This window comes from Hydra vulgaris, chromosome 13, assembly GCF_038396675.1.
Source record: "Hydra vulgaris chromosome 13, alternate assembly HydraT2T_AEP".
Classification (NCBI taxonomy): domain Eukaryota; kingdom Metazoa; phylum Cnidaria; class Hydrozoa; order Anthoathecata; family Hydridae; genus Hydra; species Hydra vulgaris.
In genome coordinates, this window is record NC_088932.1 from 57,516,986 (window position 1) to 57,543,090 (window position 26,105).

Here is a 26,105-nt window from a genome sequence, read left to right on the forward strand (position 1 = left end):
TTAAGGAAATAAACTCAAAAAACCCGCGAATGAGACAAAAAGTTGTTTGGAAGCATTACCTAATTATGTGACAAATGTTTTGATTAATTTTTAAACAGATATAAACAAAAGCTGAACGTCTATATGGGTTGTCCATAAACTACGTAACGCAAACTTTCACAATAAACAAAACAAAAAAGATCCAAAAACAAAAAAGTTTTCCCTCTGCGAGGGAAAACTTTTTTGCTTTTTGATTAATTTAAATAAAAAATCAAAATAGCCCATTTAGTTTAATGAAAATTGCCGCGTAAAAGAGCTTAATACCTCCAACTTCTGTTTTTAAGATTTATTTTGTGTAGCGTTATTTATGGACGATCCCTAAAATTTTAAATGAACTGAGGCATATATGTCCCGTCGGGTTGGAAAGAGTTAACATTATAAACTATTTTAAATTTATTCAAATTATTATTTGAATAGTTTGCATTAATAAAAAAATTTCTAGAAATTAATAAAAAAGTGCGATAATAAAAATAATCTATAACGAAAGCAAGATAAAAGTTTTAAAGATTATCAATTAAAAATCCATATTTATATATTAATACAAATGAGGATGACTCGCTTACATAAATTAAAAATAAAAACTTACTGTTGATTGTTTATATTAAAAAAAATAATGAAGGTTCCTTTTTATAAATTAAAAATAAATATAAAAATGTTTTTGTTCAAGTGCATAAAGTTATAAACATTATTATCGTTTTTTTAGTGCATCGCCGTAGTTTTTTTTTTTTTTTTTTTCTAAATCTTCGCTTCCAACAAGGCTGCAGGCAACCACTAATTAAAGTTGGAAGTTACTGGTAGAGAAAAGATGAAGATTGTAGAGCAAGTTAACGATTGACGGACGAATTAAAGGATTGCAAATTATATAAATCAGGAAAGCAAGATGAAGGAAGCGAATTACAAAGAACTGATGTTCGAGGAAAAAAACTAGACGAATAAGAGTTTTTGGAGCATTTAGGAACAGTCACAGAAAAAGGATGACACTTATTTGAATGACGATTAACACGATAATGAATTTTAGTAGATGGCACAAGAGACGCTAGCTCTTTAGAGTAGTGCCCATTATAGTATTTGTAGAAAAGAGAAAGAGAAGCAACATTACAACGATGTGATAATGGTTGGAGGTTGGCTGCAAGAACAGGTCCAGCTATGTTTATAATGCGTTTTTGCATCTAGTCTAAAAGGGAAAGAGCATCATTAGAAGATCCGCCCCAGATATGGCAACAGTATTCCATACAAGGCCGGATTTTAGATATAAATAGATAGAGAATAGAATTTAAAGTAAGAAAGTGCCAAGCTCGATAAAGAGATACAGCCTTATCAGATGCTAACTTTGCAACTGATTTGATATATGGTTTCCAAGAAAGATAGGAAGTAAGAGTTAATTCTAGAAGATAAAGAGTAAATGACTCATCGTGTACATCACCGCTCACAAATAGGAAGATCTAAATTATTGCGAAAACAATTGGCAGAAAAAAATTGAGTCTTATCTGTATTGAAGTTCAACAGCCACTGTGAGCCCAGTGTTGAGCAGAAGTAAGATCCTTTTCAAGCTTAAGTGCCCCTTCCAAGCAATCAGAGAGTGTTAGCTCTTTATCATGACAAGAATAAATATTAGTATCATCAGCAAACAAAGCCACCTTAGAAGTGAGAATATCTGGAAGATCCATATTGATGTTCAGAAAGTAAGTTATTAGATTCAAGATGAGAAATTAAGTGTTTGTTAATTAAAGATTCAAAAACCTTGCTTGTGATAGGAATAAGACTAATGGGACGGTAGTTTAAAGAATCAGATCGCTGTCCGGATTTTTTGAAAATAGGGATAACAGATGCCGCTTTCCATCATGTCGGAAAAAAAAACTCTGATAAGCACTTGTTAAATAGCCTTGAAAGTATAGATGTCAGATCTGGAGAATACTTTTGCAAGACTACAACAGGTATGTTGTATGAGTCTAAGCAGGAAATCACTTTAGATACAAAAACTAGAGTGATACGAATGTCAAGCAATGGATCAACCTATTGGTTGGCAATATCAGGTAGATCGCAACTAGTGGAATCAAGAAATGATATTGATGAAAAGTTCTTAGCAAACAATTCAGCTTTGTCTTTAAGTGAGGTGACAAAGTCTGAACTATACAAGTGAGGTGGATTTAAAGATTTGCCCTTATTATTAATACTATTAAAGATTCTCCAGAAGTCACGAGAGCCTAACTTTTGAGATAAGATACGAGATATCATGACCTGAGAATAGCGGTCATTAGCGTTAGACAAAACCTTTTTACAATGGTTTCTAGCAGTAATAAACAGACGTCTGTTTTCTGCAGAATTGTTTTGTTGATAGATATGGAAGCAATAGGTTGAGAAAGGCAAAAGTTGTAGGCTTTAATGCCTGCAGAATCATTGACACTAGAGCCAAGCTATTCAGTGTGATGAGCATTTAAAGGCAGCAACAACAACACTATTAGCTGATGGATAAAGAGAGAGGGCTCGGTCAATATGATCAGAAATAACATCAAAAAGAGTGCAGTCTTGAGATGAAGAAGAGCGATATAGAACAAAGAGAAAGACAATAAAGTGAAGTGGTACTAAACGATAGCACATGAAAGAATAGTCTGTGGATTCAAACCTAGTTTTACAATATATGGGTGAATTCTTACAAATGTAATTGCCCAGGCCAAGCATATGACTATTGGAGTCTTTACGAATTAAAGGAAGATAAGCATAAACACTAAGATTGCAAGATGAGACAGCTGAACTCAAATTAGTCTCAAAAAGAGCGAGAAGGTCTGGTGAACTTTGCAAGAGATAAGACTCAACAGAAGAAAAGTAACTTGGAAGACCACAAATATTAGTGAATGATAGGTTTAGAGAACTTGGTGATGATGATGGTTTTTTGTGTTTTATAGTTTTTGGTACCTTATTCATTTTCTAAATTTGTTGAAGAACTTGACTCAAAGAATAGATAGTACTCAGAACACTGTTTAATAGCCCAAGCGATTGCCTCATTACTATTAATAAACCCTAAGCCGTAACAATGGGCTCCAAATGTGGCCTCGGCAATGCACAACAAAAGTACAAAAAGGGACACCATCCATACGCAACATGGCACTGTTAATACTTTGATATTTTTCAGCTGTTGATGGAATCAACACCTACTTGCTTTTATTTGCTTATTGAGTAATTTATTTTCCTATTTCATATATTTAGTTATTAGCTAATTAGGGGTCGTCCATAAAGTAAGTACGCTTTTTTTTCGTTGAATTAACCCCCTCCCTCTTGCGCATTTACGCTTTTTTGAGTACCCTCCACCTCCCTAAAAGTATCTACGCTTTTAACCTATTTATCTTACATTTTATGATATTTTTTTTAATTTAGAGTATCTTTTCTTATATATTCAACCCACCGCCCTCTCATCTCATATACGCCATCTACAGACCCCCTCTTCTCCTCCGAGCGTACGTACTTTAAGGACGATCCCTTATGAAATAAATTGAAATGTCTTTTAATCAGTTGACGAGGCAACAGATGACTGACTTATTAATTTTTTTTTCTAAGAAAATTTTTCGTTCATTTACAATAAAACTTCGTAGTATAAATATCCTTATACATTCAAAAATTAATTTAATTTTTAAAAAAACGAATCATTGTAATGTTGCTAAGAAAAAAATTTTCATGTAATAAAATTATTTGAGATTTAAAAAGATAAAAACGCAGAAAACTTGCAGAAATACCATTATCATCGAGAACCGCTTTGTGAAAAATATAATTTTTACAGTGGTAAATTTCAATAATATGAATAAAAACGAGAATTAAAATTAAAACAAGATTAAAAAAAGATTATTATAAACAAAAAATTCTCAAAGTTATTATTAAATAAAAAATGTGTATTTAAAAGGATATAAAAGAACTAGGTCTGTAAAAATTTAATACTTACGGCGGTTCCCAAAGTAACTTTTTGGAGGGATGGTTATATACAGAGCCGTCCCGAAGAGGTCTATCATAGAGGGGTGGGGGGTGTTGTATGTATTTTTTGCTAACTAAAGCTACCAAAAAAAAATAAAAAAAAAAAAAAAAAAAAAAAAAAAGGTCCTCGATATTTGAAATTTGCCAACTATAGTTCAAAACTTGCCAACTCAAATGCTATATGTGCCAACTCAAATGCGTATATGATAGCTTTGAGGGGGGGACACCACCTATATTTCCCGTTCGGGACGGTTCTGGTTATATATTTATGGCAGATTAACTTGGCACTATATCATAATCTTTCAGTTTTATTTAAGGGAGATATTCAACTTTTAAGAGTTCGCTAAAAAATACCTTAAATTCAAAAGCCCAAGAGCTACATTTACCCAACAGACAGAAAAAAAAAGCACAGAGTGTTTTTTCACAAAGTGTTTTTCCACAAAGTGTTTTTACACAAAGTGCTTTTATTTCTGCACTGCTGGAAAAAGACATAAAATTTTCAATTTTGGTATTAAGGATTGAATTGGAGCCGTGCAAGCTCTATAATTTACCAAAATATTTTATAGTTTATAGTTTTTAAGAGTGATACTTGACGAAAACGTGACAAGTAGATAACATTTAAGAACGATAAAAGATGAAATTTCAAAAAATACTGGGACACTATACAAAATCAAGCATTTAAACAAAAATAGCCTAAAAATCTTATTCATGCATTCTTACATAAACTATGCAAATACTGCAATAACTAATCAATCATGTTCTGCTTGAAAGTGAACACTTGACAGATTATCTTATGAAGGTTTAAATCAATGGTGGAGTATCATTGATGGTTAAGGATCATTTTTGAAAATAAGTCTTGGTTTAAACAAATCAAAGAGAAACGATGAAACATTTTGTGTGACATTGACTCTAAAAATCTGTCTAACAGCAAAGAACATTTGAAAGACAATGTAAGTTCGCTGTATCTGGATCAAATAAAAGCAAATTTGAGGAATTCAACAACATGATAGAAGCTTCTTTGATTACAGCTGAAGACTCTGAAACTATTCTAAATTTGATATCGCCAATGGAGCCTTATCTTCTTTGGGAGATAAAATTTGAAATGGCTGGATCTGATCCGGCTATTTCAAAGTGATCAAATTGATATACTTTAAAGAATGACAGAATGATTCAAGCTGGGATATTGGCGAAACTTTCTGGCTCTTCAGTAGCGTTGTTGTTTTGTCCTTTGGACTTTAAAAGTTAATTTTCTCTAAAAAATCCAACAGTTCAAGCCATACCTCTTCTTGCCAGTCTTTGTGGCTCACAAAGCACATGCTATTTTCTACCATGTTCCAGAATTCATAAAACGTCACAAATCTTTGCTCGGATTACATAGTAAATAGACAACAGAAGCGATGCATTCTGTATTCAAAGATCACTAAAAAAATTAAAAAAAAAAAACCCATTCTGATTATGGAAAAAAACTGTTGCAGTGGATTGTTGACTTTAACAGTAAGCATTTGTGAAGTCATTGAAAAAATCTTTTTTAATATAAAAGGTATGAAAAAAAATTTTTATAATATAAATATTCTATAAAAATATGCCTTGTTATGTTTGTGTTTAATGTTATGTTGGTGTTTGATGTTATGTTGGTGTTATGTTGGTGTTGCGCATTGGAAAAATATTACTCTCATTTTAATAATGTTATTAATAAAAATTAAAGTTAAAAGAAAAACTTTTTTTTATGAAACTTGCTTAACAAAGGGTTTTTTCATTGAAATCTTAAAAATTGAATAACTCCTTTGGAAAAGTTAAGTTAACTTTGCTCAATTAAGAATTCATTTCATTTATTAAACATATGCATATTAGATTATCTAGTATATTTAAATATGTTTACATAATATGCACAATTATTTTCGCAAATTTCACAAAAACATTTTAATTAAATTCGGAACATCCCACGATAGATTCAATCTATTTTAAATTCATGTAACGTTAATTTCTTGTTTGCATTAAATAATAAACGCAACTAGAAACAGGATGATCAGAGATATCCAAATCATGTTTATATGGACATAAATTATCCACTAAATACAGTTTTGATTTCAAATCAAAAATACTTAAAAGGTATTGCCTTTTGCAATAGGTAGTACATATAAACTTGTACACTTTACATTCTCCGAAAGATATTTCATTCGGTAGTTGTTGGACATTTAACTTATTTCAAATATCCGACTCAATAAAAAGATAAGAAGGAACATATTGGAAATTGTTAAAAATCGAAACTTGATGTAAATACAAGAACACTTTTTAAAAAAATAAAAGTTCAAGACTACTTCTTCACTTCCTTTTGAGAAGTTTTGAGAAGTTTTGAGATCCTTTATAGTTCTAGCTAAACTTCGCAAGAATTGCAAGTTATTTATGACTCAAAAGATTGAATTAAATTTATGAAATTATTTTTTGTTGCGTCGTGAAGTTATTTTTTGATGCCTCATGAACTTCAAATACATTGACAATTTTCATTAGATTTCAAAATAATGAAACTTTTGACCGAATTTTTTTTTCAGTACGTTTTTCGTTGAAAACGAAAGCTGTTATTGCTCTTTTGACAATAACAATAAGTTCTGTCGACAACTAATACCACATAAGATTCCTTACCATTAAATATTTCTTTGGCAAACTCACTGTTATTAGCTAACCATTCACCTCTTGTTAAGCTCCTAAATTATTAGGAATGAAATCTTTGACAATAGCGTCTTTAAATAAATGCAAAAATTGGGATACTTAAAAATGAGAGTCAATACTAAAATAATCAGCAATCTTGTATCGATCGCGGCCAGTTTTTGACCAAAATAGAAAGATGGCTATAACTTGATTTAGATCTACAACTCATGTTTCTGATAAAAATTAAAGTTCCGCATAGTTCTTCAAATTGTTGTCCATTGATTCTACTGGATTCAATGGACAGCAATTCTTTGGTAAATGGATTCAGGTAGATTTGAGATTTTAGAAAACTTTGAAAATAAACTTCTATGCTGAGAGTAATATTGAAACATCTCTAATAAAGATTTTACTTCTAATGCATTTCAGGTAGTTTTGAGATTTAAGAAAACTTTGAAAATAAACTTTCTATTTATATTCAGTTTCTTTCTATTTATATTTAGTTTCTCATTCTTTTTAACAACAACAAGCTAATATAAAGCTTTATTGTTTAATAACATAACTTTGCTCAAATGTTCTCCACAGCATCTTGATCCAGTTGGTATTAGAATTTTTTTTTTTTTTTTGTGTGTATAAGCTTCAATAGTGCCTTGGCCTGAAAAAAATTTAAAACTTTTGAAGAGTGACATAAAAAACTATAGCAATAAGAAGCAGTTGTTTGAGCAATATTTACCTAAATTGATGTTTAACTTTATCAAATTTTTCGAAATAACATCCGCATCTATATTCTCGTAAAGTTATTTCACTCATTTGTTGAAATAACTTTTACTTAAATTTTCAATAAATTTCACTAGTTTTATCCTAAAAAAAAATAAAACCGAGTTTATTCAAAACTGATCATCTTATCATTTCAATAGTTTTTCATTTTAAACAAGTAACACCCATGCCCGTTGGAAGTACACTTTAATAGCCTAAAGCGGTTGCTTTAATCGATTGAGTCAAGCATCTTATAAAATTGCAAGACTTGTTTTTTAATTTCTAATTTTTTTTTTTTTATTATTATTAATTAAGCAGTTAGTTAATCGTAGTTTACACATTAGATTTGAAAAAATAGTTTTTTAGTGATTTATGAAATTTATTTAAAAGTAAAGCAAAAGGGGAGAAAACTTAATTGTTGTACGCCTGACCTGTTTAAAATTTGGCTTTAACCTAGCTTTATTATCATATCTCTATAATAAGCAATTTTAATATATAATATATATTATCTTATATATTATTATTTATTAATAAATATTATATTATTTTTATAATTTACATATGTACAGTTTATATATAAATTATTTATAATTAATTTTTATTAATTATTATTTTTTTATTATTTAAAAATCATTGTTAATAATTTATATATATATACGGAAAAAAACACATACTGAAACTTTTTAGTCCCTGTGTAATAAGTTCTCGACCAAGAGGTAATCCACTGTTATTCAGAGTGGTAGCCCTCTTATCAATTATAAAAGATCAGATTGAGCAATTTGTAAACCATTGATGATAATGACCACATCTTATTCAACTGACCAACTTGCAGCTCTAGCAGCCAACTAGCTAGGCCTTGGTCAAGGTAACCATTCAGCTGCTTCTCAAAAGCTTGATGCTACGATATCAAAACTAATAGCCACAGTCAGCATGCTTCTCACCCGCGTATCTGTTCTTGAAACTGAAAATATAACTCTAAAAGCAAATCTTTTTCAACAGCCAAAGTCAGCATCTCCGAGCTTGACCACAGCTCTTAACTGGGCAAGCGCAGTCAAGCACGGTTCAGAAGCTAATAAAGCAATTATCACAGCAGTCAACGAAAATGCTAGAATTGTAGAAACGAAATTAAAATGAGCTATAGTTGTCGGTCTTCCAAAATCCTTTGACAATAATCAGAGGCTAATTTCAGTTCAAAGTATGCTTAAAAAACTTAACAATAATGTTGCTTTTAATATTGTTGGACATTTCACAAAAAAGATCAACAACACAAGTTTAACTACAATAGCAGCTGAACCAAATGAATTGATCATCATTGAGTTTGACTCGAATGAGCACCGCAATGATCTCTTATTTAATGCAAAGCAACTTGCCTAAATAGATGAATTAAAATCTGTCTACATTCGCCCAGACCGTACACTTCTCGAACAAGAAACATTCAACAACTTAAGCAAAAAGCGTGCTAAAGTAAATGCAGAACTATTGGCAAAAGATTTACTTGACAAACCCTTTCGATTTGTCATCCGCAGCGATAAAATCAAATGCATTGACAAATCCAAAACAGTCAACATCAATGGAAGAGAGAGGAATCCATTCCTCAAATGGAAATCAGCTGCTGAAGCCATTCAGTCGCTCTCAATATCTCACTAGTTCAACATTCTTTAAAAAGGCCAGCTCTTCCATCAAATTATCTCATCTTTTGTGCTTCTACACCAATGCAACCTCCCTCAATCCAATAAAACTTATCGAACTGTCCTCACTTGCAGAAAACAACTCTTTTGACATTATTTTTATCACTGAGACATGGTTTAATGACCAATCAACTCCCTCTCCTCAGAACTACAACCTCTATCGATCAGACCGTCGCAACCAAATCGGAGGAGGTGTAGCTATATACATAAATAGTAAAATCATCTCAAACAAAATAGAGGAATCCCTACTACACAAAGATTTTATTCCTTACTATTCAGAACAATTATGGGTTAAACTAAAGCTTTTGAATGAAGCTCTGATCCTAGGCTGCATTTATAGACCTACATCCTCCGGTATCGAAGCCTTCTCAGAGATTTCAAGTGCTATTTTCCATGCCAAAACTTTAATATCGACTAAAAAATACAACGGTATCATCATTGCTGGTGACTTCAATTTCCCAGAGATTACTTGGACTTCCAACTCAGTCTTTTCCTCTAGTAAAATTGGTCTCAGTTCTTCATTTGTCTCTCTTTTTCAAGATTGTCATCTTCACCAAATCGTCACTGTCCCTACTTTCAAACCTGCTAATTGCCCTATGACAAAGACTCTTGATCTCATCATATGTGACTCTTCATATCGTGATAGCGAAATCAAAATCGGTTCTCCATTCGGTTTGTCTGATCAATATCATTGCACTATCACCTGGCATTACAAACTGGCTTCCAGCATAAAATTATCACGTTTCAACAGCTCTAAATTTATATACAAGCATGGTGACTACGAAAAAATCAACAAAGAATTCAATAATGTTGACTGGTCGTCGTTTTTAAAGACTTAAATGTAGAACAATGTTACCAACTTTGGCTCAACAAATACAATGAATGTTGTCTTCAATTCATCCCTCGTATGCCAAACAAACCATCCCCCAAAAATCAACCATGGATGACAAAAGAACTATTATCTCTTATTCGTCTTAAAAAATCGCTATGGGCTTGTAACGTCAGTTTAAAATGGAAAATCACATCACTGGTTGGGGAATATAGGGAAACTAGAAAGTTTGTTAAAAAATTAAGTCATTCTTCTCTGAAATCTTTCGAAATTGCCCTTGCCAATGATAAGCGTAATCCTAAAAGACTGTTTCCATACATAAATAGTAAACGTTCTGTAATAAATCAGATCTCATCTATGCGAATCACCAGTTCCAGTAAGATCATTAACTCTGACACAATTACAATAGCCAACTCACTTAACAATCAATTTCAATCAGTTTTCAGCAAAGAGCCATCCAATGACAATCTTCCCCGTTTTGATCGTAGAACTAACACAATCCTCAATAGCATATCTTTCGATACTCTGGCCACTCTAATGGAACTCTCAGCACTAGATATATCTAAATCACTTGGTGTAGATAATGTCAGTCCTCACGTTTTACGCTTTTGTTCTACCTCAATGTCTTCTCCACTTACTCTCATCTTTCAAAAGTCATTTGACAATGGTGAAATTCCAAGCTCATGGTCCAAAGCAAATGTAACACCTTTATTTAAGAAGGGCTCCAGAATCGACCCATCAGACTACAGACCAATATCCCTCACCTCGATTCCGTGTAAAATAATGGAGAAATTAGTTAAGAAGGCAATCATGCAGAATTTAAAATCAAACAATCTTTTATCAAATAGTCAACACGGATTTTTAGAGAAAAAAGCATGCATTACAAATCTCCTTGAAACAATAGACTTCTTGACTGGAAATATAGCCAGAAAGCTACCAGTTGACGTCGTATTTCTGGATTTTGCTAACAATTTTGACCCACATCAACGAATGCTTTACAAATTAAAAATGTACGGAATTGAAGACAATCTTCTCAATTGGATAAAAGCTTTTCTACTCAACAGGTCTCAATGAGTCATCCTTGGCGACACTCAATCAAATTGGTTACCTGTGACAAGTGGAGTTCCACAAGGATCAGTCTTGGGTCCAATTTTATTTGTTATTTTCATCAATGATCTGCCAGATGTAATAAGCAAAGAAAACAGTTGTAAGATTTACGCTGATGACACTAAAATCCTAAGCATTGTCAACTCACTTGCTGCTCAACTTCAGCTCCAATCAGATATTGACCAAATTTTCCAGTGGACTAAATCTTGACTCATGGAGCTAAATTCAAAGAAATGCAAGGTCATGCACTTTGGCCAAAAAAAATTAACACCTTTCAAGTACTCAATGGAGGAATTAGGCCCTTGTTCAATAACGAATCGAACTACATTGGAAGCAACTACCTCGTGACTTTGGAATTCAAATTAACAATGATCTTAAAGTAAAAACCCAATCCATCATTGCCTCATGTAAAGCAAATCAAATGCTAGGCATCCTAAAACACACTTTCCAATCTGGTGATGCTTCTTTATGGAAACAACTCTACTCCACCTATATGAGCTTCACAAAAACTAAATATAATCTGAAATTCTATGATTTGTATTTTGTCAATTATTTTTACTTTTGTTGTAACAAATATATACTACTACTACTACTATTACTACTACTACTACTACTATATATATGTATATATATATATATATATATATATATATATATATATATATATATATATATATATATATATATATATATATATATATATTTATATATTATTTATTGCCATATATTATTTAATATAAAACATATACTATTGATATATAATATATATATTATAGAGATATGATATTATATGTGATATCATATCTCTATAATATATATTTTAACAGTGTATACACTATCAAAATAAATTTTTTTACATAAGACCTAAAATGCTATACAATTTTAGTTTGTATAACAGTATTCATAATTTCGAAATATGGTTTAGCATGTTTGTTTTTATTTTAAATATTTATTGTTCTTAAGCATGATTCCGTCTTTAATGAAGTGTTTCTAGTTAGACTTAAAAAGTACAACTTCAGTTAGTAGTTCCAGTAATTACTGCTCCAGTAAATACCTTTGTATAAAACTAAAAGAAATTTGAAAGCTTATTTTGTAAATCCACTGATATAGAATACCAACATCTTTTAATATTTTATTAATGATTATAAGTTTTGAAAAAGTAATTTCGGTTGTTTCATTGAAATTATGGAATAAAGAAAACTTTCCTTTATTAGATTAATAGAGAATTTATTTGCTTTAAACCACATTAAAACATTTTTAGATTCATTTTTCAATTGTAAGAAGAGTTGATTTTTTTTTTTTTTTTTTTTGTTGTTTGTTTAAAAAAGTCAGAAAACATTATTGTTGATATGTTTGATGCTTACGAGAGATCGTGTTTTAAGAAAACTCAAGAATCTTTTGCGCACTTCACAAAAAATGAAGTATGAATTTATAAGTTTATTATCTCAATATTTTACGGATTGTGTACGATTACTTAAGTAATCCCCAATCCACATGTTGAATTTGCCTTTTTGTCATTTATTCTAAGCATTTTTACCAGTATTTTGCGGTTCACTCTACCAAACATCTTGCAAACTTTAATGATTCGACACTTTTTGCAAAAGATTCGTATATTTTATTAATCGTGAATAAATTTTTTAAGTGAACTTTTTAAATTTATTTTTATATTGTAAAAATTGTTAAAACTAATTGAAGTATCTTACTACAGAGGTAGGCAGAATACTTTTTTACTTGTAAAAAGTTGATACGTCGCATAAAATTTGTACCTTTGTACTTTTTAATATTTTATTAAGTTGATAATATAAAGGGTATTTTTTTAAGAGGTATATAACTTTAAGTTGGCAACATTTTTTCAACAGGAGATCATTGTGTCAGCTGTTAAGTGGATTATGTTCATTTTGGTTTGGCATTTAACATGAATGGACTGCAACCTGAACAATACTTCCAAATTGTGCAACTTTATTTTGAAAATCATGGTTCTGCTCGGAATATATATCGCGCACTACGTCTAACTTACTGTCAATATGACCGTCCGTCAAAGTAATTAATTTGAAAAACTGACTGTCTGGTGTGCTTTATGGGCTAGTTGAATAAATGGCCCGTACTTCTTTAAAAACGATGCTGGTCAGAAAGTTACATTTAATAGTGACTGCTATAGAGCCATGATTACTGACTTTTTTTTCCATTTGTTGAACAACTATGATGTGAAAGAGCTGTGGTCTCAACATGACTGAAAATACGAATTTAAGTTTCTGACTTATCGTATTGTCAATCACATACAACTATCAGTTAGCTAAATTTCTAAATAATGTCACCGATTATAACTTCAGAGTTTAGTACAAAGGTTTATTTAACTTCGTAAAAGATGTAAATCAAGCTTACATTCATGGAAAATACTTAGTATCAAAAAACAAAGTACTAACGGAAATAAAAAGACAAATTACTGAATTTAATATTAAGGAATTTAGAAATTATCTACTCAAAGTAAACTGGAAATAACTACTTAATTGCAAAGTTAAAAATAAAGCTTAAATATTTTTTTACAAAGAGTTCTTTAAGGCGTGCCACAAAAAGTTTTTGATGAAGGAAATTCAAACCAAGCTTTTAAGTCTACAAAGCCTATGGATTACAAAATAACTTATTACATCTTCTTAGAAGAAACAAAAACTCTATGAAAAATACTTAAAAAAACTTATCAAAACGAAAAATAATATAAAATTTACAATAACCTTTTTGAAAACTTGAAAAAAAAAAGCTAAAAAAAATTATTTTTTAATTTTATTACAAAATAGTATCGGAAATAACAAAAAGTCTTGGGATATAACAAAGGAAGTGGTAGGAAAAGAAAAGAAAACTCGTGGTTATACTTTACCGAAATATTTATATACTGAGGACGAAAGAAGAATAACTAATGAGAAAAAAGATATTGCAAACAGTTTCAATAACTTTTTATAAACGCGGGTAAAAACCTAGCAAACAAATCATCACCAGGAAAAAAAAATCATTAAATCATATCTAAAAGAAGATGGTGATATCTTAAAGTTATTTAATTATAGACCTATTTCAATACTTCCATGTTTTTCTAAAATTCTAGAGCGAATAATGTATAATAGGCTTTACAACTATCTCACAACTCACTAAGTTCTAAATAACAATCAGTACGGATTTAGAAAAGGGCATTCGACAGAACATGCTGTAAATAAATTAGGTAAAGAAATATTAAATGGGTTTGAAAACAACCTATATACTGTTGGAGTGTTTATTGACCTCTCAAAAGCCTTTCATACTGTGGACCATGATATTCTTCTTTACAAACTTAAAATTTATGGAGTCAAAAATAATCATATTAACTGGTTTTGTTCCTATCTTAAAGATCGAAAACAATGTGTATATTATGAGAAAACCTATTCTAAATTAGAAAACATTACCTGCGGAGTTCCACCGGGATCTATTTTAGGGCTTTTATTGTTCATTATTTAAATCAACGATATTCAATTATCATCTAGTATACTAAACTTCAATCTTTTTGCTGACGACACCCAAGTTTTTTGATATCCACTATGAATCCTGAACTTGATAGCCTTAATGAATGGTTTAAAGCCAACAAACTCTCTCTGAACTCCACCAAAAACAAATATTCTTTTCTAAATCTTCTAAATCTGATAGGTTGCCCTTAAAGCTCCCCGATATTTTATAAGAAAAAAATAAGTTGTAACGGACATTCTGTGTTAAATTCTAAGGCGTTTTAATCAATGAGCAAATAAGTTAGAAAGAGCATATTTACCTAATAGAAAATAAAATTTCAAAAAGTATTGGAATTAGGTATAAAACTAGATATATATTGGATAAAAGCTTTCAAATCTATTTACTTCTCATTTCTTCATAACTATATTAGCTATTGTAACATTGCATGGGCAAGCACTTATCCGTCAAGACGTGTAAGACAATAATATGTATAAGACAAGCAAGCCGCCTTATATTAAATGCTAATAAATACACGAGTGCCAATCCACTGCTTAGAAAGCTTGGATTGCTGAATGTTTACCAGTTAAATATTTATAATATTCTTTTATTTGTGTTTAGATTAAAGTATCATTAGCTGTCTAATAATCTTGAAGACCTTTTCTTTATTATAGATCATAAATATTAAACAAAGCATTCGTTGCTTAATTATCAGATACCAAAAACTTTGTTAAAACAATCCGAGTTCTCAATAACTTACCGAGGGCCACATTTGTGAAACTTATTCCTCCCAAATAATAGTAAAACTACAACTTCAATTAAAACTTTTAAAAGTATCTTAAAAACAGTTACTTGATTATGACGTATCTCAAATACTATTTTATTTTTAATTTTTATTTTATTCTCTTTTATTTTTTAACTTTTCCTTTTGTTAAAAAGTGACATCACCCTTTACATCATTACCTATCTTTGAATTTTATTTTTTTATTTTAAGTTGTATTGTATAAAAAAAAATGTAACACTTTTTATTTAAAAGTATTTAATATTATTTTACTGAGATGGTAATACTTTTTTTATATGATAAGTATTTTTTTTTTTGTTTAATATGTAAATGATACAACGGGACTGGATGGTAAGACTTTTGTTTTCTGCTTGCTACCGTCACATCTTAACTCAAAAAATGTTGTAAATAATCTTAATATAATTGCTAGAGTTAACGTTTAACGTCGCTCTCGTTTTTAAAGTAGTTTTAATTAGTAACTAGGCTTTTCCGAATTTAAAAGAGCGCGTTCTCAAAATGCACGCGGTCATTGGAGAAAGATCTCTCAAGCGAGTTAAAACTTTTTACCTTTTGGAATTTAATTATAAGTTATTAGTTTAGAAATATTACATAAAGAATCATATTACGATAAATAATTATCGCTAAGATCATATTATAATTAAGTAAGTATAGGAAATAGTTTAGCAATCTATATATAACATTTTTATTAAATAAAAAGTAGAAACGATCACTCCTTTTAATTTTTTAAATCGTTTACAGTTTGTTTGTTTTAGTTTTTCTTTTAGCTTTATTTATTTTTTAACAGTTTTGTTTTTATTGAGTTTATATTTTATTTTTTAGAAGGAAAATATGGGGTATGAATGAGGCTTAATAATTTTTATCCAACAAAAAAGTTATGCTAATGCTATTTTCATAAAGTTGGTTTTTACTACTTCGAAATTTCTGTGATGTTATTAACTATTTTTGTTCTTTTTTAGAAAATTTAGAAAATAAATTAAAATTTTGTGCCAACACTGACATGACATTTCACATGTTATTGTATGTAAAGGTTAAATTTTGTTATGGGGATTACAGTTCTCATTAAAAAAAAAAAAAATGATGGTAAAGAGTGTTGTTTATATATATATATATATATATATATATATATATATATATATATATATATATATATATATATATATATATATATATATATATTGTTTACTTTGAATCTTTTTAAACTTTCTCGTGTCATTTTTAAAATTTTTGTTTGCACATGTTTATTGTTTGCATATATGCTTTTTTGATAAGTATGTGTGTGTGGTAATAGTTTTTATAGTTTTATAGTTGTTTTATCAATGTGTTTTTATAATAATGTAAAGTGTTTTTTTATTGTTTGTGTATGTGTTAATATGTGTTGTATAGTTGTTTTATAAATGTGTTTAAATATGCTTATATAAGGTTAAATATAGGTCTAGGTGTTTTCAAGCCTTTATTATTAATTATTCTGAAAATACATAATAATGCATTTTAATAACATTTTGCGTAATGTTGTTACTTATGTTCTGTTATATATGAATGTTATGTTACTTAAGTTATGTTAGATATATATTATCATTTAAACTTGTGGTGTTGTGTGTTGTTGTTGTGACGTTGTTACTTTTGAGTTGATAGATATTTTGCTTACCATCACGTTGGTGTCTATTGTTAAAAATGATAAATAGGTAATTTCACTATTAAAAATCACAACTTTTAATCATTCACTAAAAGCCAAGACAAATTATTTTGCCATTTATACAATTTGATTTGTCTCAATTTGATTTTTTGTCATTAGCGCTGTTTATTACATGATTTTGCTATAAATATTTTGGAATCATGATGTACCAGCATAAATTATTTTCTAAAAGCTAACATGAAATAGTAATATTTAACTACTACTACTCTGGTAAATCACAAGAGCTTTTCTCTATGAGGTACATTGATTTTCTTTTTTTGTATGTAATGTTTTTCTGATTTATTTACTTATTCGTGACATTTTTTATTTTAGATTTATCAGATGATGTATTTATATGGTACAGAAAAACATAATATTGTAAAGTTTGTATATTTTTTAAAAACGTTTACTAATAGTTTTTTTAAAGAAATAATATTGAAGTTTGCAAAAAAAAGGATTTACAACGGTTTTTTTTTTTAATTTTTCTGTACAGTATTTTAGAGAAGGAGCAGAACAAATGCCTTTAGATCGTGTTGCTCATTAATGGATAAAGTAAATTAAAAAGCATTTTTACTTTTTAAAAAGGACAAAAAAAATACTTTTTAATATATCTGTTTTCTTTGAAGTAGGTTTAAATTTTCTGGTTTTTATAATATCAAATATTTTTTAATTATTTAAAAAATATATCTTTGCTAACTTACACTGAGTTGTAGAAAATAATTAGTTTATTGATAAGGTTGTAGACTGTTAGAGCAGATTAAATAGATCAAAGATCTATTTAATCTACTTAATAACCTACTACCAAAGTTAAAATTTACTATCAATTGTTTGTTTATTTTTCTGTTTAGTTGACAACAATGAAGAGAGAGATAGTAAGTTTAAAAAGATTTTTATTTTTTATAAAGTAACTAGAATGTTTTTTAAAATGTTGTTGTTGACTTTAAAGTAAAACAGTAGGTTTTTATAATTTTATACAATAAGCGCAAGAACTTAGGTTCTACTTAAAATTATATCGTCAATAAAAAAGAGAAAAAATTTAAAAATCTTAGTAAGTCAGATTTTTATCATTTTATATCAAGTAAGTTTAATTAAGATTTATTTTCTTTAGTTGATCAAGAGAGAACTAATAAAGGTATTAGTTACATTAGTTAAGTGAATTTATTTTTAAAAAGTAGATATTTTAATGTCTATACATTTAAGTGCTTTAATTGTTTAGACACAGAATTGAAGAGTAAAATAAGTCAGTGTTTTTGCTATTAGATATTTGTTAATAGGAATTTGTTTATTTGTACTGAAACTGAAATTTTGAAACTTCAAGTACTTTAGCTTTACTTTATGTTTTCTTCTAGAAGAATCGGAACAAAAACTAAGTATAAATTATATGATTAGCATAATTAAATAAATGAAGCATTTGTATCTGTATCTCAGAAGTCAAAGGTTGGTTGTTACGTTTTAGAAATTGTTCAGGAGAAAGGAAATAGCAAATAATTAGTTTTTATTGGCTTATTCTTGATGGTTAAATTTATATAATTTTTGTCGTGTTTTATTTAATTTGTTTTAAGGCACATGAAATATAGTTTTGACAAAAAAAAAGTTAAATAAAAAAAGTGAAAAGCCATTCTGGACAACAGACGTTTTTCCTTTGCACATTGTGGGGACAACTGACCTTTTATATTGACCTAACTTTGTTTCACATTGTCGTAGGACAACAGTATTTATACCTTTGTAGATACTGAAAAAGCTAAAAAGGTCTCATACATAACTCATTTTCACAAAAAACTGGACAACTGACCTTTGTCTTCTGAGGTACAGATATTAAGATTTAAAGTATATTTTAATTTATAGTTTTCGTTTAGTTTATAGTTATTTTTAGTTTATTTTTAGTTAGTTTTAACTTCAGTCATCTTTTTTCTTGCTTTAGACAACTTTATGGAGGAAATGAGGGGAATAGGTAAAAAAATTATAATTATATATTTATTTATATGTAATTATTACTTTATCGATTATTCTGAGGTATATTTTTTTGTCTTTAGTGTCTGGTAGAAGCATAAATGGTATGGCTGTGTTTTATATTTTATATACTTTGTTTGGAGAAATATGTGCAATAGGTGAAAGAATTATTTAATATATGACTTTTTTTAACTGTTCGCGTTTTACTCGTATTTTTATTGTAATAAAATTTTCACATGTTTAACCCTTTTTAATTCACTCTCATTTGTCTTTTAATATTTTTAGCATCGTCTTCTGTTACCTCTGAAAATGGTGAGGATATGCCTTATATTCTGCTTAAATAAAATTGCAAATATTTATAATTTTTATTATATTCTTCTATTTGTAATTTTAGAATCGTTAACATTTGAGAGCTTTTGTGATTTTAGATTCGTTAACATTTGAGCAATACAGAAATTATCGCTCCCAACACCGAGGGCCTCTCTCGGAGAGGTCTTTTAAATAGTGGTGCAGTAATGGGAGTATGGATGAGCCCTCCTTTAAATGGAGAGCTTATCCATACCGGGGTGTTTGGAGACACCAAAGAAAAAACAGTAAGCAAAAGGTTGTAACGGGTGGCCCAAGATAAATGGCATAGGTAGTATTTTTATTATAACTTTGTTATTTTTTTAGCTAGAACAGTGATTAATTTTTTAAAAGATTTATTATTAAATTCTCTATAAATCTGTTTTTATGGCTTTGTTTTATGGTTTTTAATTTTATTTGTAGATAATGAAATCGAAAGATTTACAAAAGCTTGTACTTTCTAAATACCAAAATGGTGATGGTCCATTAAAAATATTTGCTGATATTAAGGGTTTCATTTGGTTTTGTACAATAAATCGGTGGTGTCAAATGATAAGAGAGACAGGCTCTATCGAGTTGAAATGTCCATCAGGTGGTCCAACATCAGTTCGAACAAATGCAAACATTCAAAAAATCAGAAGTTGTCTGAAACATAAAAAGAGGATTTCATCTCGAAAATTAGCTAATGAACTCAATATCTCCAGAACCAGTGTTCAAAGAATACTTCAAAAGGATCTCAATTTGCAGGCATACAAACACAGAGTTGAACCATTGCTTACAAATGGTCAAAAAGTTAAGATAATTAAATTTGCAATTTGGATTAGAAACCATTTTCGAAAAGAACAAACACTGAAAATTCTGTTTTCAGATGAAAAATTTTTTGATTTAAATGGCATGTACAATGCCCAAAATGATCACATATGGTCCACTAATCGTAATGAAGCTGATAAAGATGGTGGTATTAAACAGAAACAAAATATCCCTCAAAAGGTAATGGTTTGGTTGGGAGCTTGTTCAAAAGGTGTTACGCCACTTGTTATATTGGACAAAGATACAGTAAATCATGACTGGTATATAAAAAAAGTGTTGCTAGTGGCTTTGAAAAATGGAAACGAGATGTTTGGTGATGATTGGACATTTCAAAAAGATGGAGCAACCTCACATATGCATCATTTAACTCAACAATGGTGGGATGATAATTTTCCTGCTTTTAATGACAAAAACCACTGGTCTCCAAATTCCCCCGATCTCAATCCTTTAGATTACTCAATATGAGATAAACTCGTTCCCCAAATTAAATGAAATAAAATTAAATCAAAATTAAAATTAATTCAAGAACTTAAACAAAGTGCAAAAAACATTAGAGTAAATGTAGCTTTAAAAAGTTGTACTAGTTGGACCAATCGCTTATATCGTATGTCAAAAAAAAATGGCGACTATTTACATTAAATAAATCATGTCACTTTGTAGAGAATTTAATAATAAATCTTTTAAAAAAAAAATCACTGTTCTAGCTAAAAAAATAACAAAGTTATAATAAAAATACTACCTATGCCATTTATCTTGGGCCACCCGTTAAATGTTTTCTATCAGTGAAGATATTTATAACTTTTTTGTTGCTGCTTTTTCTTAGGTGATTTTTTTATTTTATTTTTTTTAATTTTGTAAATTATTTTTTTTAATTTATAAATTTTTTTTAATAATATATTATGTTGTATGTTTGATTTGTTTTGGTCTTTTTTAATTAAAATTTTATTTGTTTTTCACCAATTAAACTTAAATATAGTTAAATTTATTCATTACATTATTATTTATACAGTACTTTCCGATTCTTTTAGTCTAAAATTAGTTTGTATAATATGAACGCTTAAGACCTGTAATAAATTTGATACATCGGAAGAGTAGATATAATTTTTTTTAAGAAATTCATTCATCAAAAACAAATATTAAAGCAATTTTTTTTCCTTTAAATAAGAATACGAAACATTACAAACCTTGGGAACATAGCCCCTGCAAGGAAAAGCAAGTCTGTAAACAAAATTTTCTATACTTCATTCACTGACAGAACCATTCAAAAATGGTGAACATAAAAATTCTCTATAAGTACAAAAAGAATATCTATTTTTTTAAATTTCCGTAACCGGAAAAACTTTAACTTCTACAAAGATATTTTTAAATTTATTTAGCTAATAGCTTACCTAAATTTTTAAATAAGCTATAGTAGTATCCAATTTACAAAACTGGTCTTTAGTGATTGTGCTATTAAGAAATGCTTAGCAACTTTGCAAGTAATCTAAAGTAGTTATATTAATTTGGCACAATAAATTACAAAATGTACCTGTAGGTTTTGGATGTATATTACATTCAAATCATTTTCAGGCCTTCCCAGGAGAGGCGTGCGGTCGGTCGCTTTGAGTGACCACGCATATATATATATATTTTTTGAGAGTTTGGCCACGGTTTTTTAGCATATATTAATGACGCATTTTTAAAAAGGCGCTGAAAAAACCTAACTAAATTGTCGTATTATTTTATTATTTTTATTCATAATTTATTCTTATTATTAATATAAAAATATGAACATAAAAATGAAATATACATATATATATATATATTTATACTTATTTAAAAAGTTTTTTTCTTTCTTATTACAATTTTTTTTTTTTATGTCTAGTAAACATAAAAAAAAAATTTATTTATTTATATTTATTTTTTATTTATTTATATTATAATTATTTATAATATATTTTCAGGTGTTGATTTTTTCAGCAACGATATTTGAGACAAGTCGAAAGAATAAACAGAAAATGTGACCGCAAACTTTTTTAAACTATTTTGAAAAACACGCTCTACCGACGCGGGATGCGAACCCGGGTCTCCGCGGCTCTACGTAATGTCTTAAGCGAATAAGCTGTACGTTCACATCCCATACGAGAACCTTGTAGAGAATAATTCTTCTAGAACTTAGAAGTTATTTTTTGTAGAAAGACATACTTGTGCGAAAAAATTTAAAATTAGAAAAAAAAATATGTAAAATAGAAAAAAAAAATTTTGTTATAAGAAAAAATAATTCAAAAAAAAAATATATATATACTATTTTTATGTTATTATTTCCTTATTAATGAAAAGAATAAATTATTAAAAAAATTACAAAATAATACAACAAATTTAATTTGATTTTTTCAGCGCCTTTTTAAAAATGCGTTATTTTTAATATATGCTAAAAAAGCGTGGCCGAGTTATCCAAAAAAAAAAAAATATCCGTGTTCACTCAAGGCGTGCGACCGCACGCCTCTCCTGGGAAGGCAGGATTTTCGTTTACGATGCTGCTCTTTGGCTTAACTATAGTGTAAATCTATAATCTTGTTACAAGAAATGTGCTAAAATATTTTTTGGCTATGACGAGTACTCAAGTGCTAAAAATATGTTTATGGAGCTAGGCCTGCCTACTCTCGATACTTTACTGCTTAACTGCAGACATAGTTTTAAAAATCAGCTTGTCACCTGCGCCAGTAATAAGTTAACTGCGTATGAATTACGTATGAATATGAACTGCGTATGAATTGTTAATTGATTTTTTTTGTTTTGTTTTACTAGTGACCTTGTATTGTACTTGTTGTATGAAATAAATGAAGTATTATTATTATTATTAAACAAAAAACAATTTTAAAATCATATATTTTTTTAATTTTATACCACAAAAAAAAAAAAAAAATTGTTGCCATGACAAACACATTTATGAACAATATCATTACAAGCCATGAAAAGCCATGACAAAAACAGTTACACAAAAATAAAGTTAAACAAAAACTAACATATTGATAATCACAAAAAAACGTTTAGTGGTATTACCAGAGAACAAAGTTATTCTTACCTTATATTAAATAGAATTTTACAACCTAAACTGTTGGCAAATGATCAATAAAGTAAATTTTAAATCATGAAAATTTACTAAATTTAAACCATATTTCAACAGTAGAGCAATTAATTTAAAATAATGAAGAAGGGCAGAACCTCAAGTACGAACTAAAAAAAAAAAGGGAAAAAAGAATATAATACGAAGACATTTTTAAATTCGAATAAAATATAATCCTTTTAATAAAAATATAAAATATATAATACCAGTTTATAAAATAAAACAATAGAAATAGCAAAAATAAAAAAGTTGAAGTTTAAACTTGACAAAATATATAAATTAACATTACTATATCCTTAAATTAAAATTACTATATTTTGGACAATAAATATACTAATTAAAGTAAGATTGACAGTAACCTTTTTCCAATGTTCCTAAATTAAAGAAATAATCCTACAGCTTATATATCAAAAGCTCTAGAAATTTCAATTGCAGTACAAAAGATATATAGCTACATAATAATAACAGTTATATCAATTCTATCATTGCCATTCAACACCATTAACATACATCTCATATTGAATGATTTACAAGGGGCAGAGTATAATTCATAAGCAACTTTAATGGTTTACTAGGGGGGATGTGATAATTCAGACCCAAGTCTAGTGATTTAATAAATAAAATTAAACAAAACTTATTTTTAATATTTTCTCCACCAGTGCATGTCCGAACCAAAGTTTCAAACTAAGGATAGAAAACAAACAAACTAGACTTTTAAATAATGGACAAAGATGAAAGAGTGATAGACATGGAAATAGGACCACCACTAAGATTAATCAATAAGGCACACAATGTCATTCAATAGAGTGTCATCATAAACAGCATCATTATAAGCAAATTTTTAGTCACATCATATCTTTTTTTATTTTTTTCTAATCATATTTTTTTGAAACATTTCTGTCAAACCCATGGTGACAATCTAAAACTTCATTAGAAACAACAATATAAGGCATTCCTGAATAAGGAATTTTCCCAAATTACACTATTATTCGCTGTAATTGTATCTACAAGGGTGGCCATATAAAAATTTTATAAGAAAAAGAAGATATTAGAGGATTTTAGTGGGAGGTTTTGCATTTAATAGAGAGAATTTTTTTTGCAAAACTACAAAATTTTGAATAGAAATAGAGAATTTTAGAGGATTTTATTTATAGGTTTAACGTCCATGTTTCCACATAACTGGACGTTAAACCTATAAAAAAAATCCTCACAAAATGTCCAAACCCTGACAGGGGTCGACAACGTCATTTTTTATGTTAGATGACATTGATTTGCTAAAAGTTTTTAAAGATTTTTTACAGCCCAATCCTCATTTCAGACATTAACCAGTTTTGCAGACCATGAATTTTGAATATTATGCAACCATCAAGCAATGAAAAAACAAAAAAAAAAGGGTTAAAGAGGAGATTTTATCACGTTTTTAACTTTTTAGAGGATAATAAAGGATTTTATATGATTTTGAAAAAAAAGGACTTTAGAGGATTTTAGAAGAGCAGTAGCCACCCTGATTTAAGAAATATTGGGTTAGCAACATAATGCAAAAAATTTATTAGAAAATCCTGCAAAAATTCAAAAAGTAAGAATACTTGGCAATCAGCTAACCTGTGTTACCAAAATTTTTATTTGAATAATTCACTACAAATTGTCTCCCATCCTCTTCAACAATTTCTAAAGTAAAAATTTAATTTTAATCTAGAGTTGTTGTCAAATTTTTCTTTTCAAACTTCAATATTTTTATTTTAGTTAATTATGATTGAATAAATTTGCTGCAATGTATTATAATCGTTGAATTGAGGTATTTGAATTCCTCACAAATTATTGTATTGTGACGCACTTAAATCACAAATTACAAATATTGACGCAACTTTTAACAAATCAATCCATACGGAATAAATAACCTCGTAGAATTCCACTTTCCTCAGAGCTTTCTTCAGAAGTGTTCAGGCTTAAATTGTCGTCATAAAGAACTGAATATAGATCCATACCAATATTTACTTTAACAACGTGTCAATTTTTGTTTACTTTAATGTATAAACTCAACGGTTTCCGAAAAAGCCTACCTACTTTTGAGCAATGGGAAAAACTCTTCGGCAAACGAAATTATTCACCTCCTTTTGAGCCATGGGATCGTCTGATAACCTGATGCTACATTCTATTGTTAAAAATAATTAATTGGTAGTTTAATTTATTGAACTAACTGCTCTTAAAATTTGCTATAAGCCAAGACAATATATATAGCTATCTAAATGCAATTTATTTATATCTCAATTTGATATTTTATCTTTAATGTTTATAGTTTGGCTCCTTGAGCATTTGTTATTTTGCTTTTTAATTAAAATATTTTAAATCTATTGTGGTGTTTTTTAAATTAAACTAAAGTTTACTAATAGCCAACATGAAATAACGTCATTAAACAAAACCAACAAGCTACATCATGACAGCAACTGAAGTATGACAACAGGTTACCGAAAAGCAAGCAAATTTTTGAAAGAAAAATAAGTCAAAGGGATACCAAAAAATTAGTAACTCATTAATATACAAAACATAAAATACTTTAAACATAATATAATATATAACATTATATAAGTTAACTTTATATTAATCTTAATAATTAATTAAATTTCATGTTATAAAAAATATAACAAGAATTTAGTTTTAGTTTTTCGTCAATTTAAATCATGATGAAGTGTTATTAATATTTGTCAGTAAATATATATAACGTCTGTTCACAAAAAATCCGGAATGAAAAATTGTTCTTAATTGAATACAAAATTAATCGATTTTTGACAAAAATTTTAACTAAAATGAGTGACTGGACATTGTTAACTATTTTATAACCGAAAGTGGTCCTAAATCAGCGGCTTTTCGAACTTTAGTTTTGACTGAATCCATTAGGTTGAAAAAGTAGTCTGGATCAAACTCTTTCAACTTTAATC

General features: G+C 28.7%; 2 protein-coding genes across 2 annotated transcripts; one reads left to right on the top strand and one right to left on the bottom strand.

Annotated features, from left to right (window-relative positions):
* Positions 1-863: 863 nt before the first annotated feature.
* Positions 864-1,208, bottom strand: LOC136090045 (uncharacterized). The gene has a single exon (XM_065816153.1). It carries the CDS (start codon positions 1,206-1,208, stop codon positions 864-866), a length of 345 nt encoding a protein of 114 aa, XP_065672225.1.
* An 8,785-nt stretch (positions 1,209-9,993) lies between these two features.
* Positions 9,994-19,252, top strand: LOC136090046 (uncharacterized). The gene is made up of 6 exons (XM_065816154.1): positions 9,994-10,979; positions 16,106-16,119; positions 16,243-16,313; positions 18,843-18,909; positions 18,992-19,066; positions 19,194-19,252. Exons 1-6 carry the CDS (start codon positions 9,994-9,996, stop codon positions 19,250-19,252), a joined length of 1,272 nt encoding a protein of 423 aa, XP_065672226.1.
* Positions 19,253-26,105: the final 6,853 nt, after the last annotated feature.

Excerpts from the sequence above, each read along its gene's own strand:
- LOC136090045 (XM_065816153.1), bottom strand. The coding sequence starts at position 1,208 with ATGCAAAAACGCATTATAAACATAGCTGGACCTGTTCTTGCAGCCAAC.
- LOC136090046 (XM_065816154.1), top strand. The coding sequence starts at position 9,994 with ATGCCAAACAAACCATCCCCCAAAAATCAACCATGGATGACAAAAGAA. Across the intron at positions 16,314-18,842 it reads ACATGTTATTGTATGTAAAG|TTAGTTTTAACTTCAGTCAT; the intron begins GTTAAATTTTGT and ends GTTTATTTTTAG. Across the intron at positions 18,910-18,991 it reads GGAGGAAATGAGGGGAATAG|TGTCTGGTAGAAGCATAAAT; the intron begins GTAAAAAAATTA and ends TTTTGTCTTTAG.